Source organism: Symphalangus syndactylus, chromosome 1 (assembly GCF_028878055.3).
Source record: "Symphalangus syndactylus isolate Jambi chromosome 1, NHGRI_mSymSyn1-v2.1_pri, whole genome shotgun sequence".
NCBI classification, from domain to species: Eukaryota; Metazoa; Chordata; class Mammalia; order Primates; family Hylobatidae; genus Symphalangus; species Symphalangus syndactylus.
The window spans coordinates 103,303,181-103,315,935 of NC_072423.2; the positions used below are offsets into that span (position 1 = coordinate 103,303,181).

General features: G+C 39.5%; 1 protein-coding gene across 2 annotated transcripts in view; it reads right to left on the reverse strand.

Moving 5' to 3' along the window:
• PDE12 (phosphodiesterase 12) overlaps positions 1–12,755 on the reverse strand; it is a 96,402-nt gene that overhangs the window by 82,037 nt on the left and 1,610 nt on the right. The window contains exons 2-3 of one of the 2 annotated variants that reach the window (XM_055273244.2): positions 11,070–11,148; positions 8,497–10,895 (exon numbers count right to left, since the gene is read on the reverse strand). In XM_055273244.2, the coding sequence (XP_055129219.1) occupies positions 10,453–10,895; positions 11,070–11,148 (522 nt within the window). In that variant the 3' untranslated portion in view covers positions 8,497–10,452. Of the gene's footprint in view, positions 1–8,496; positions 10,896–11,069; positions 11,149–12,755 lie in introns of those variants that run through there. The other variant, XM_055273255.2, reaches the window with a different exon arrangement.

The following is a 12,755-nucleotide window of genomic DNA, read 5'->3' on the forward strand; positions in this document are numbered from 1 at the left end:
TGTTTAGTTTGCGTTACTTGTTAGAAATGCAATTTCCCTAGCCAACTGGATGAATTCTCCCTTCTTCCTTCCAAAGAAGAGAGGTGTCATTTCCTGTAGGATAAAACTGAACTATAGTATACTATGTGTGTGTAGTCTTACAGGGCATCAACTAGGAAATATAAAACATCAGTGAATAAGTTCAGTGTTAGGGCTAGGTATGTAACCTAGTTATACAAAGGTGTTTACATGGACGGTAAAGGGACTAGAGAATCCATGTAATCTTACTTGTGATGTAAGGCAGCTCTTACTACCATTGGAAATTACCTTTTTTTTTTTTTTTGAGATGGTCTTACTCTGTCACCCAGGCTGGAGTCCAGTGGCAGGATCTTGGCTCACCGAAACCTTTACTTCCTGGGCTCAAGTGATCCTCCCATCTCAGCCCCACAAGTAGCTGGTACTACAGGCATGAGCCACCATGCCCAGCTAATTTTTATAGTTTTTAAAGTATTAGGCTGGGTGGGGTGGCTCACACCTGTAATCCTGGCACTTTGGGAGGCTGAGGTGGGCGGATCACCTGAGCTTGGGAGTTCGAGACCAGACTGACTAACATGGAGAAACCCCGTCTCTACTAAAAATACAAAACTAGCCATGCGTGGTGGTGCATGCCTGTAATCCCAGCTACTCGAGAGACTGAGGCAGGAGAATCGCTTGAACCTGGGAGGTGGAGGTTGTGGTGAGCCAAGACCGCACCATTGCACTCCAGCCTAGGCAACAAGAGTGAAACTCCGTCTCAAAAAATAATAATAATAAAGTATTAACTTAGCAACTTGACACGTTTACCCCTAAAAATTATTTTTTCTTCAGTCTTTTTATTATTTTTTTAAAGTTCCTTTTTTTCTTTTTCCAAACAGAAGTGGTTTAAATGTTTTGGGAAAAAGTACTGAGAGATAACCCCTAGCCTTTCCCTGTTTTATGCAAACATAAAATCACTGTCACTGCCCTTATTTATTGAAGTATTCTTATGAAATAGTTGATGCTATCAAGATTCAATGCTTACTGTTCACTCAAATGTTAAACCTACTGTTGGTCAAGCAATAAGAGTTCTCTGTGACCGCCCCTACTGTACAGAACAGTTGATTATATCCCTAGATTAAAAAGTATTCTGTCAACTAATTGTCAAATAATGTCAGTAGAGAAAGTGAAGAGAAATTGTGATTCCCTTACAGGCTCACTTGGCAGCATCAGAGTTGAGGGTAGTATGATTATCTGTTCTCCGGTTCCCCTGTCCAATAAGCATTTTTTTTTTTTGTCCATAACATTTCCCATTGTCTTTTGTCTCACTTTAATATAAGCTGCTTTTCTGTGATGTAATATCTTGATATTTTGTTAAGGGTTTCAATTTCCATGAAATTTCCCACTTACCTTATATACCCTCCATTGAAAATAAAAAAGGCATGGTAGCTCATGCCTGTAATCCTAGCACTTTGGGAGGCTGAGGTGGGAGGATCCCTTGAGGCCAGGAGTTTGAGACCAACCTGGTAAATATAGCGAGACCTCCATCTTTATTTTAAAAAAAAAAAAAAGTGAAGTGTATCTTTTGTGGAGAGTATTGGTGTCTCATTCAGACACTTCAGTTTACTTGAGCATACAGAATTATCTTTCAGGTAGTAGTCATTACTTTCAGGTCACTTACTAGGATCAAACTTTTTTGAGACAGGGTCTCGCTCTGTCGCCCAGGCTGGAGTGCAGTGGCGTGATCACAGCTCACTGCAGCCTCAACCTCCCAAGCTCAAGTGATCCTCCCACCTCAGCCTCCCACATAGCTGGGACTACAGGCCCACGCCATCACTCCTGGCTAATTTTTGTAGAGATAGGGTTTTGCCATGTTGCTTAGGCTGGTCTTCAACTCCAGAGTTCAAGCGGTCCACCCACCTAGGCCTCCCAAAGTGCTGGGATTACAGGTATGGGCCACTCTGCCTTGCCCAAATTTAATTAAATGTGAAATACCTGGTTCTTTGTCATGGAGGTTTGAAAGTGACTCCTAACTTGTCACTGAAAACAAGTGCTTTACTTTTTTTTTTTTTTTTTTGAGATGGAGTCTCACTCTTATCACCCAGGCTGGAGTGCAGTGGTGTGATCTCGGCTCACTGCAACCTCCACCTCCCGGGTTCAAGCGATTCTCCTGCCTCAGCCTCGTGGGGAGCTGGGATTACAGGCACACACCACCATGCCCGGCTAATTTTTGGTATTTTTAGTAGAGATGGGGTTTCACCATGTTGGCCAGGCTAGTCTTGAACTTCTGACCTCAGGTGGGATTACAGGCGTGAGCCACCACATCCGGCCAAGTGCTTTTCAACTGGGGAGAAACTAGAGAAAACAAGTGCTTGTACCTTCTGGTAGCTTGTACTTCTGGATGTTTCAATAATGTAAATATTGGTTACCAGCTTTGGTAGAATTAGTATGAAAACTAGATTGAATAACAACAGTCTGTAAGTTCATTACCTGAGGATCTAATAGGGAAAATATATTTCTACTAGTATATGAATGTGACATTGCATTCATGGGCCACTACTGGAAGGTTACTTGGCTGCTGTTGTTTCTTACTATGCTACTTTTAGAGGACTATCCCTTTATCTTAAATGGTTAAATTCTAATAAGATTGTGAGAAATGAATAGCAAAAGTGCTTATCTAGACACAGGCAAAGAATAATTAAGGTAGCTGTACTATTGGATGCCTGCCAGTATGGCTTCATGTGTTAGAGGCAGCGGAGTTAGGTTCCTTCCTGACCTTGTCAGTCATTTTTCTATATTGTTCAAATGATATGTTTTCAATTTTTTTTTTTTTTTTGACACGGAGTCGTGCTCTGTCACCCAGGCTGGAGTGCAGTGGCACGATCTCAGCTCACTGCAACCTCTGCCTCCTGGGTTCAAGCGATTCTCTTGCCTCAGTCTCTGGATTAGCTGGGACTACAGGCGTGTACCACCACAGCCAGCTAATTTTTTTGTACTTTTAGTAGAGACGGAGGTTCACGATGTTAGCCAGGCTGGTTTCAAACTCCTGACCTCAAGTGATCCAACCGCCTTGGCCTCCCAAAGTGCTAGGATTACAGGCATGAGCCACTGTGCCTGGCCACATTGTCAATTTCATTGGGCATGTAAGTACTTGGTGTTGGACAGCTTATCCTTGCTTTCTGGGAACTCACCAGATTTTTGGTTACAGTGTTTCTTTTTTTTAGGCTGGGAACTAAAGGGATGTATGAAGCACAGACTAAGAAAGATTTGCCTCCTGGATGGCCCTGAAAAGGCAAGGGATGATGGATTATTATTATTATTTATTTTTTAAGAAGGCGTGGCTAAACAACAAATAACATTTTAAAATGGGCAAAGTATCTCAAAAGACATTTCTCCAGAGATATACAGATGACCAACAAGCACATGAAAAGATGCTTAACATTGTTAACCATCATGGAAATGCAAATCAAAACCACAATAAGATGCCACTTGACACTAGGATGCCTATAACCAAAAAGATAATAAAGTGTTGAGGATGGAGGGAAATTGGAACCCTCCCTCACATTGCTGGTGAGAATGCAAAATAGTACAACTGCTTTCAGTAATAGTCTGGCAGTTCCTCAAAAGGTTATCACAGCACCCAACAATTCCATTCCTTGTATGTGCCCAAGAGAAACAAAAACACATATTCACTCAAAAACTTGTACACAAATGTTTATGGCAGCATTATTCATAGAAGCCAGGAAGTGGAAGCAATTCAAATGTCTGTCAACTAATGAATGGACAAATGTGGTACGTCCATAAGATGGAACATTCATCATAAAAACAAACTCCTGATACATCCTACAACAGCAAGAACCTTAAAAATATCCTAAATAAAAGAAGCCAGTCACAAAAGACTACATAAATTATATGATTCAATTTATATGAAATGTTCAGAACAGGCAAATCCACAGAGACAGGTTAAGTTGTTGCCAGGAGCTAGGGGGAATGGGGAGTGACTGCCAAGTGAGTATGCAGCTTCTTTTGGGGGCCAGTCCTTGTCAACTGAGTTGATATGCAGTGACAAAAAGCTCTTAAGAAGAATGGGATTATGTGACGTGAGTCACTGTGCTGGCCTGATTCCATTATTTATAATGGAATTATTAAAAATTCTACAGCTTGGATAGAAATACCCTTTCTTGGTTTAAGATACCCAAAACACTATAGCCCAGCTTTTCTGAGGAAGGCCACTGTTTATTTCTAACTGATTTTATCTTTGGATGTACCATTTCTCCAAACTATTCCACAGAGGATATAAGAATTATATGCAATAAATACTTTTATTTTTTTATTTTATTTTTTTTTGAGACAGAGTCCCGCTTTGTTGCCAGGTTAGAGTGCAGTGGTGTGATCTTGGCTCACCGCAACCTCTGCCTCCTGGGTTCAAGTGATTCTCCTGCCTCAGCCTCCCCAAGTAGCTGAGACTACAGGCGTGCACCACCATGCCCAGCTAATTTTTGTATTTTTAGTAGAGACGGGGTTTCACCATGTTGGCCAGGATGGTCTCGATCTGACCTTATGATCCACCCGCCTCAGCCTCCCAGAGTGCTGGGATTATAGGCGTGAGCCACTGCGCCCGGTGCAATAAATCCTTTTAAAACTGTGTATATCACATTTTAGAATAACTGAGGGAGTACAATTGGAACGTTCATAACACAAATGAATGCTTGATGTGATGGATACTCAATTTACTCTATCGAAAGAAATATGTCCCACATAAGTATATACACCTACTATATACCCATAAAATGTTTTTAAAAGTTGTTAAATATGTTCTTTTCTGGAGAAAAACTTTGTTTTTAATTTTTTTAAAAAAGGGCTATGTGTGGTGGCTCACACCTATAATCCCAGTACTTTGGGAGGCTGAAGCGGGAGAGTCATTTGAGCCCAGGAGTTTAAGACCAGTCTGGGCAACATAGACCCCCATCTCTACAAACAATTTAAAAAATTAGCCAGGCATGGTGGCATGCACCTGTAGTCCCAGCTATTCAGGAGGCTGAGGTGGGAGGATCACTTAAGCCCTGGAGTTTGACGTTGCAGTGAGCTATTATCATGCCACTGCGCTCCAGCCTGGGCAACAGCAAGACCCTGTCTTATTAAAAAAAAAAAAAAAAAAATGTGTGCTGACTGGGTGGGGTGGCTCATGTCTGTAATATCAGCACTTTGGGAGGCCAAGGTGTGTGGATTGCTTGAACTCAGTTCAAGACCAGCCTGGGCAACATGGTGAAACCATTTTTTTTTTTTTGTCTACAAAATATACAAAAATTGCCAGGCACGTTGGCTCACACCTGTAATCCCAGCACTTTGGGAAGCCGAGGCGGGTGGATCATGAGGTCAGGAGTTCGAGAGCAGCCTGACCAACATGGTGAAACTCCATCTCTACTAAAAATACAAAAATTAACCAGGCATGGTGGCACACGCCTATAATCCCAGCTACTCAGGAGGCTGAGGCAGAACTGCTTGAACTCGGGAGGCGGAGCTTGCAGTGAGCCAAAATTACGCTGTTGCACTCCAGCCTGGGCGATAGAGCAAGACTCCATCTCAAAAAAAAAAAAAAAAAAATATATATATACAAAAATTAGCAGGTGTGGTGGTGCGCACCTGTAGTCCCAGCTATTTGGGGAGGCTGTGGTGGGAAGATTGCATAAGCCCAGGAGGTGGCGGTTGCAGTGAGCCGTGATGGCACCACTGCCCTCCAGCCTGGGTGACAAAGCCAGACCCTGTCTCAAAAAAGAAAAGAAAAAAAAAGCGTTTATATTATCCAGTATAAGAAAGCCAACTAAACAAAGCCTATCCAATTCCCCTACTGAACCATCTTCAATATATAAGGAACACAAATGGTATGAAACTATCACAAATGCAACCTAGGAATACTTCAATACACTAAAAAAAAAGTACATCAACACTTCCTGATAACATCATTAAAGTGAATTACTGAGCAAAATGGACTGTGTTAAATAAATGCTTTGACATACATTCAATACATAAATTGGACAGAAGATAGAGATGAATAATTCAGTTTTCTGTGAAACTTTGCAAGGAAATTTTAAATTATGAGTAAAAATCTAATACTGACAATATGAACATGGATTTTTGACAACCCAGAGTTTGCTAGCATAGCAGATAGGTGAACAGATTTACTATATTTAAGATTATTTTGCCATTTATATATAAAATTAAAATTGAGGCCGGGTACTGTGGCTTATGCCTGTAATCCCAGCACTTTGAGAGGCTGAGGCGGGCAGATCACCTGAGTTCAGGAGTTCAAGACCAGCCTGGCCAATATGGTGAAACCCTGTCTCTACTAAAAATACAAAAATTACAACCAGTACTGTATGGTTATTTTGAAGTTAGTGCTAAGAAAAAAAAAAAAATCACCAAGTTAATACAGCTCTAGTATTTTCAACATTTAAAAAAGTACTTTCACATAAAGTGAGAACACAGAATTTATATATTACCCATGTCAGTTAAAGCTGTTAAAAATTGTCCTCCCTACCCCCTACAAAATGAAATCTAGAGTGGTTTTTTGGAGACAGGGTCTTGCTCTGTTACCCAGGCTGGAGTGCAGTGGCACCTTGATCACAACTCACTGCAGGCTTGACCTCATGGGCCCAGGTGATCCTCTGGCCTCAGCCTCCTGAGCAGCTGGGACTACAGGCATGCACCACCATGCCTGGCTAATTTTATTTTTTGCAGAGATAGGGTTTCACAATGTTGCCAAGGCTAGTCTTGGACTCCTCAGCTCAAGTGATCCTCCTGCCTCAGCCTCCCAAAATGTTGGGATTACAGTCAAGAGCCACTATGCCTGGCCTTCTAGATAGTGTTGCCTTCCCGTACTATATTAAGCAAATTATTAAAATTCTCAAAACACTGAAATATTTTTTATTTGTGTTTAAAAAATTCATTTTCAGGGCAGGGGGAGGGACAGCATTAGGAGAAATACCTAATGTAAATGACGAGTTAATGGGTGCAGCAAACCAACATCGTACATGTACACCTATGTAACAAACCTGCACGTTGGGCACATGTACACTAGAACTTAAAGTATAATAATTAAAAAAGAAAAAAAGAAAATAAGTTTTCAGTTATGGAAGGTTGGGCTTGTAATCTCAACTACTTGGGAGGCTGAGGCAGGAGGATCATTTGAGCCCAGGAGTTTGAGGCTGTAGTAAGTTATGACTGCACCACTGCACTCCAGCCTGGGTAACAGTGAGACTCTATCTCTTAAAAAAATTATGCTGAGAATATTTTCTGAGTTGTCACATGGGTCTTGTGATAAACTAATAATGCAAACTTTTATTTTTCATTACATATAAATATTGGATTTATCCCAACCAAACTAGTTTGCAGGGAACCTCTGCCTTTATTACATGGCTGGAGAATGAGATACAAAAGACATCAATTTCCATCGTAAGAACTTTCCACAGTAGTGTTCTTTGGACATTCTCTCCCTTGTATTAGGCTCCTCAGAAATCTATCTCCAGACTGAAACCAGCACATTCTGATGAGATCATAGCTTAGTACTCAGAATAATCACTACTCAGTGGAATTTTTGAAATTTTGAAACAACTGATTTTAGCATACAGAATTTCAAAAAGAACATACATTACAGCCAGAAACGATTGTTTGCTCATGAATTACGATTATTGGCAGACACATTTGCTGTAGCGGCAACCGTGCAAGAGTTCATTTTAACAGAATAATATGTTCTGAAATACTCTTTTATAATCAATATAAAATTTTAGAATGTTAATTCCTATAGCAAGAACTTGTGACATTATAAAATGTGGTTTACCATAGAAAGTCACTAGATTTCCCATGTTTTCTTAGAATTAAATGTACTAAAAAATCCAAATGTAATAGAAAAATGCAATCACATAGGTGCTTTAAACAGACATTTCTGAATAACACTGCATTCTAACTCGTAAGTACAAAGAAATGTGTATGCTATTTATACATTTTCTTAGTGTTCCCTACCTTTGGACTCCAATCATTTTTAACGTATCTGTATACTGGAGATTTGAGCACAGTATATGGCACTTCACAATAACATTCCATGTCCTAATAATCTGAAATGCCTGTATACAATCTTGAGTATATTGTTTAGTCAGAAAACATCAAAATTAAGGATATAGGACATGGAATGTCTGTTAAGTGCTGAGTTTTTCCAACTAGAGTTTAATCTAGCCAGTGTTAATGTGGAACCTGTATGCTTTTTTCATGGGCATGTTTGAATTTTTTCTTTCAAAATGTTTCTCAACTTCTTGATGTAACACTTTGTTTTCTCCCAAGTCACTCTAAGGGTTCTATCAACATCTTTCTTTGAAAGCAGCCCAAAAACATTTTTAAAAAGAAAAAAAAAAAATCACAAGAGAATAAAGTTTTGGTTTTAACCTATTATTTACGTATTTGTAAACTGCTGTTAAAATGCTCTCAAAAATGTTATTTAGGAAGGCACAATTTGGTAGCATCAATTTTTTATTTATAGTTTTTTCTAAACAAGATCCCAAGAAACTTCCACTTTAATTTTTCCCTTGGAGTACTTAAAGTACTTCAAGGTTCAATGTCAAGTGCAGATAAAACCCCTTCATTTTCAAACTTACTAAGAGTTAACAATACATTTGATAGTGAGCAGAATATGAAAGTACAGATGTTATCAAAAGAGGAAAATCTTATGATACTGGGTTCAGAGATTAAAGAATTTGAAACAAGGGCTTTCATGACTGGGGAAAATCAAAGCTTTTCTTGAAGGGGGTGGGCTTTTACTACTCGAGCTATTAATTAAATGCAGAAATGAGATAACATAGTTATCCTGAACATCAAAAAAGCAACAGCTAATACAGCTAATGCATTATAAATAATGTATTTGATAATTGAATTAGTAAAACCTGGTTACCACTCTAGGCTAGACACTAATCAGTATAACCATTTGTAGTTTCTAATTTTAAAAAGTTTGGCTTCATATTTAAATTTCCTTTTACTATATATATATTACATATATACACACTGTTGTCTGTAACTCAAACTATAATGCTTGTCTGTAAAAAGAATAGTTTTTTATTTCGAGATGCTTAAAAGTCCCACTACTCACCTTTTTTCCTGTTTATAAAAACCAACAATTTTGAAATTACTTCTAGCATAGATATGCTCAATGATTCATCCAAAATTTCAAGCCCATATCAGTAGGTAGTTTTTCATAAAGTAATGTGCTATATTTTCTAATATCATATGGTCAAATACCCTGTTCATTTATGAACATTTTTCATGGGCAAGAGTAACTAAAGACAATGGGATCAAGCTGAATATGTTGCTACTCACTTTGAATACTAAATTGTGCTTGCATCCTAAAAATTAAAATGAGCTGCAGTAAGAATTAGAATATAAACTGTGTTCATTTGTACCATACACTAAAAACTAAAATCCTAAAAATAAGAATGAAAATACCTTACTTGTTCATTGAAAAATGAAAGATGAGAAGCAATAACAATTGGTGACGATTTATTTTTATCTTTTGTTAAAGCTCTGAAATTGTAGTAAATCGCTAACTAAATTGAGGTAGAGGTAGACCCTAATGTTACTCCTTCCATGTGTCAAGTCTCTCACCTTAGGTCTCTAAGGTCACCTATAACTTAAGTCTCTCACCCTTAACTTATATACATTTTCCCACTTAGTACATAAGCATGATTCATTTTGGAATGTGTTGTCATGAAAGAAAAATTAAGATCATTCAAATGGTACTTTAAAAATTCTGAACTACTAGCTAAAAAAATTCTCTTATAAAAATGTACACAAGGGCCAGGCGTGGTGGCTCACGCCTGTAATCCTAACACTTTGGGAGGCCGAGGCGGGTGGATCACCCGAGGTCAGGAGTTTGACACCAGCCTGGCCAACATGGCGAAACCCCATGTCTACTAAAAACACAAAAATTAGCCGGGTGTGGTGGCGCATGCCTGTAATCTCAGCTACTTGGGAGGCTGAGGCAGGAGAATGGCTTAAACCCAGGGGGCGGAGGTTGCAGTGAGCCGAGATTGTGCCATTGCACTCCAGCTTGGGCAACAAAAGTGAAACTCCATCTCAAAAAAAAAACAAAAAAAAACAAAAACAAACAAACAAAAAACACGATAATTCAATCTTCCTTTTCTGAGAGTCTCAAGTTGGAGAAAAATAATTCAATTTTCTATTTTGCTAGTAATAAATATATTTGTTTCTCCTCCAACTGTAGAGGAAAACAAGGAAAGAGAAGATGTATGATGCAAACATTATCAACAGTTTCATAACGAAGACAGGTAACATAACTATGAGGGTTGAACATTTTACCATTCCTCTTTGAAGGTTACATATAAGCTTTGATTCATATTAAATTTTCTGCTAAAACAACTACTTCCTTTTCAGACTTCAATTCCATTAAACACACATCTATTTCCATTTTAAATCACATACAAGTGCTATGTGATCAGAGGGATGGGAAACACTAGGTAAGGCCTGGTGGGTGGTAACTTCTTCGTGACTAGGTAATGGAATCACCTGTTCAACCTCTAAAGCGTTTAAGTCAATGAAAATGTAATCTAGACATCCATGAAAGCCACCAACATAATTTGTGTAAGCAGGTTCACCACAAGCACTTTTCAGATTGAAGAAATGCGTAAGAGACATGTTGCATCTTTCCTCCTCCCCATTGGAAGCCCAGTCTTCATGATCCTCTGGAATGCTGCCATTGATGACAAAATGATACATTCCTGTTGATGGTGTACTATTAAAGTCCCCACAAAATATAACTGGTATGCCAGGATACAGATCACATGAAACATGTCTAATGTGAGCCAAGGCTACTGCCATTTGAATGAGGCGAATATACCCACCTATGAATATAAAAAACATTAATGTAAGTATTTTTTAAAGTTGTCTTTAAGTTAAAAAAGAAAAACTACACAAATTACAGTCTCTGGGTGACGTTCAAGATATATATTTGTGTAAAACAGCTTTAAACAACCTTAAGCGTGTTTAAGTCACTTGTGATACCAAATAAAACCTACCTTTAGGATGCCAGTAAAGGTGGGTATTAGCAACACATATCCTTTTAGAAGAGTCCTTTGTAGACTGAAGAACTGAAACCTAAAATAAAGGGAAAGTGCCAAGAGTTCAGTTGGCATTTGCAAATCTCCTAAATGTTTTTGTTTGTTTGTTTGGTTGGTTTTTTGGGTTTTTTCGAGACAGAGTCTCACTCTCTCAACCAGGCTGGAGTGCAGTAGCGCGATCTCGGCTCACTGCAAGCTCCGCCTCCCGGGTTCAAACAATTCCCCTGCCTCAGCCTCCCGAGTAGCTGGGACTACAGACACGTGCCACCACGCCTGACTAATTTTTTTGTATTTGTAGTAGAGACGGGGTTTCATCGTGTTGGCCAGGATGGTCTCGATTTCCTGGCCTCGTGATCCACCCGCCTCGGCCTCCCAAAGTGCTGGGATTACAGGCATAAGCCACCACGCCCGGCCTATTTTTTATCTAAGACTATATGGCGAACTAACGTTTTCTTCCGTCTCCTTCCTTTGATGAACTAGGACTGCAATCATGAAATCTGACTTGTTATTTAAGTTTCACGATCTACATGACTAGGTTCAGTGTAACATGTTTTAATAATAGTCCAATATAGGCCGGGCGCGGTGGCTCACGCCTGTAATCCCAGCACATTGGGAGGCTGAGGCGGGCGGATCACGAGGTCAGGAGATCGAGACCATCCTGGCTAACATGGTGAAACCCCAAACTCCGTCTCTACCAAAAAAATTAGCCGGGCGTGGTGGCGTGCGCCTCTAGTCCCAGCTACTCGGGAGGCTGAGGCAGGAGAATCGCTTGAACCCGGGAGGCGGAAGTTGCAGTGCGCCGAGATCGCGCCACCTGGGTGACAGAGACTCCGTCTCAAAATAATAATAATAATAGTCCAATATATAAAGCTAGTAATATAAACAATGCATTTTACATGACAACACTTTGACTGGAGAAAGTGTTTTCAAGCGTAAGCACAGGCTTTGGAGTCAGGCAGACCTGGGTTTGAATACTCATTTTACCATTTATAGCAATGTGACCTGCAAAAAGATGCTTTTCTAGCCAGTTTCATACTGGTAATCACTGACAATACCATCCACCTCATGGACTGTTGTGTAGAGTCAATTAAATGATCTTATAAGGTGCATGAAACATCTTAGGTGCTCAAAAAAATGGTAGCTGCTCTTCTTACTATGAACAAAATCAATTACTTAAAAACTTTAACACACGAATGACATCTATAAAATGGGAATAGGGGAATTACTGTGAAGATTTAATGAGCCTATGATTTAAAAAAAACTAGTTGATATTTATGGAGCACTTCAAAACACACCACGCTCTTAAATTTTAAGTACTTTAAAATGTGCCAGAACAGTGCTTGGCAAGCAGTAAAAAACATTAGCTACTATTGTTCTTGCATTTAGCGTGTGTCCCTCTCGCTAGATTGTAAGCACTGTAAAAGTCCCTGCTTGTCTTGTTCAAGGCAACCTGCAGTGTGGCAGACACGCCAGAGGTGTTCAAAAAATATCTGCTGAATGAATGAAGAGTAAACTTTGTGCTGAAGATACAAGGGCAAACACACCTTTCAACAATATCTGGATACTTTCATCGCAGTTTTAACCCCCACCTCATTCCTCGCCTTCCTGGCCCCTAAAAGTGGGACAGTGTGTGAAGAGACGGGC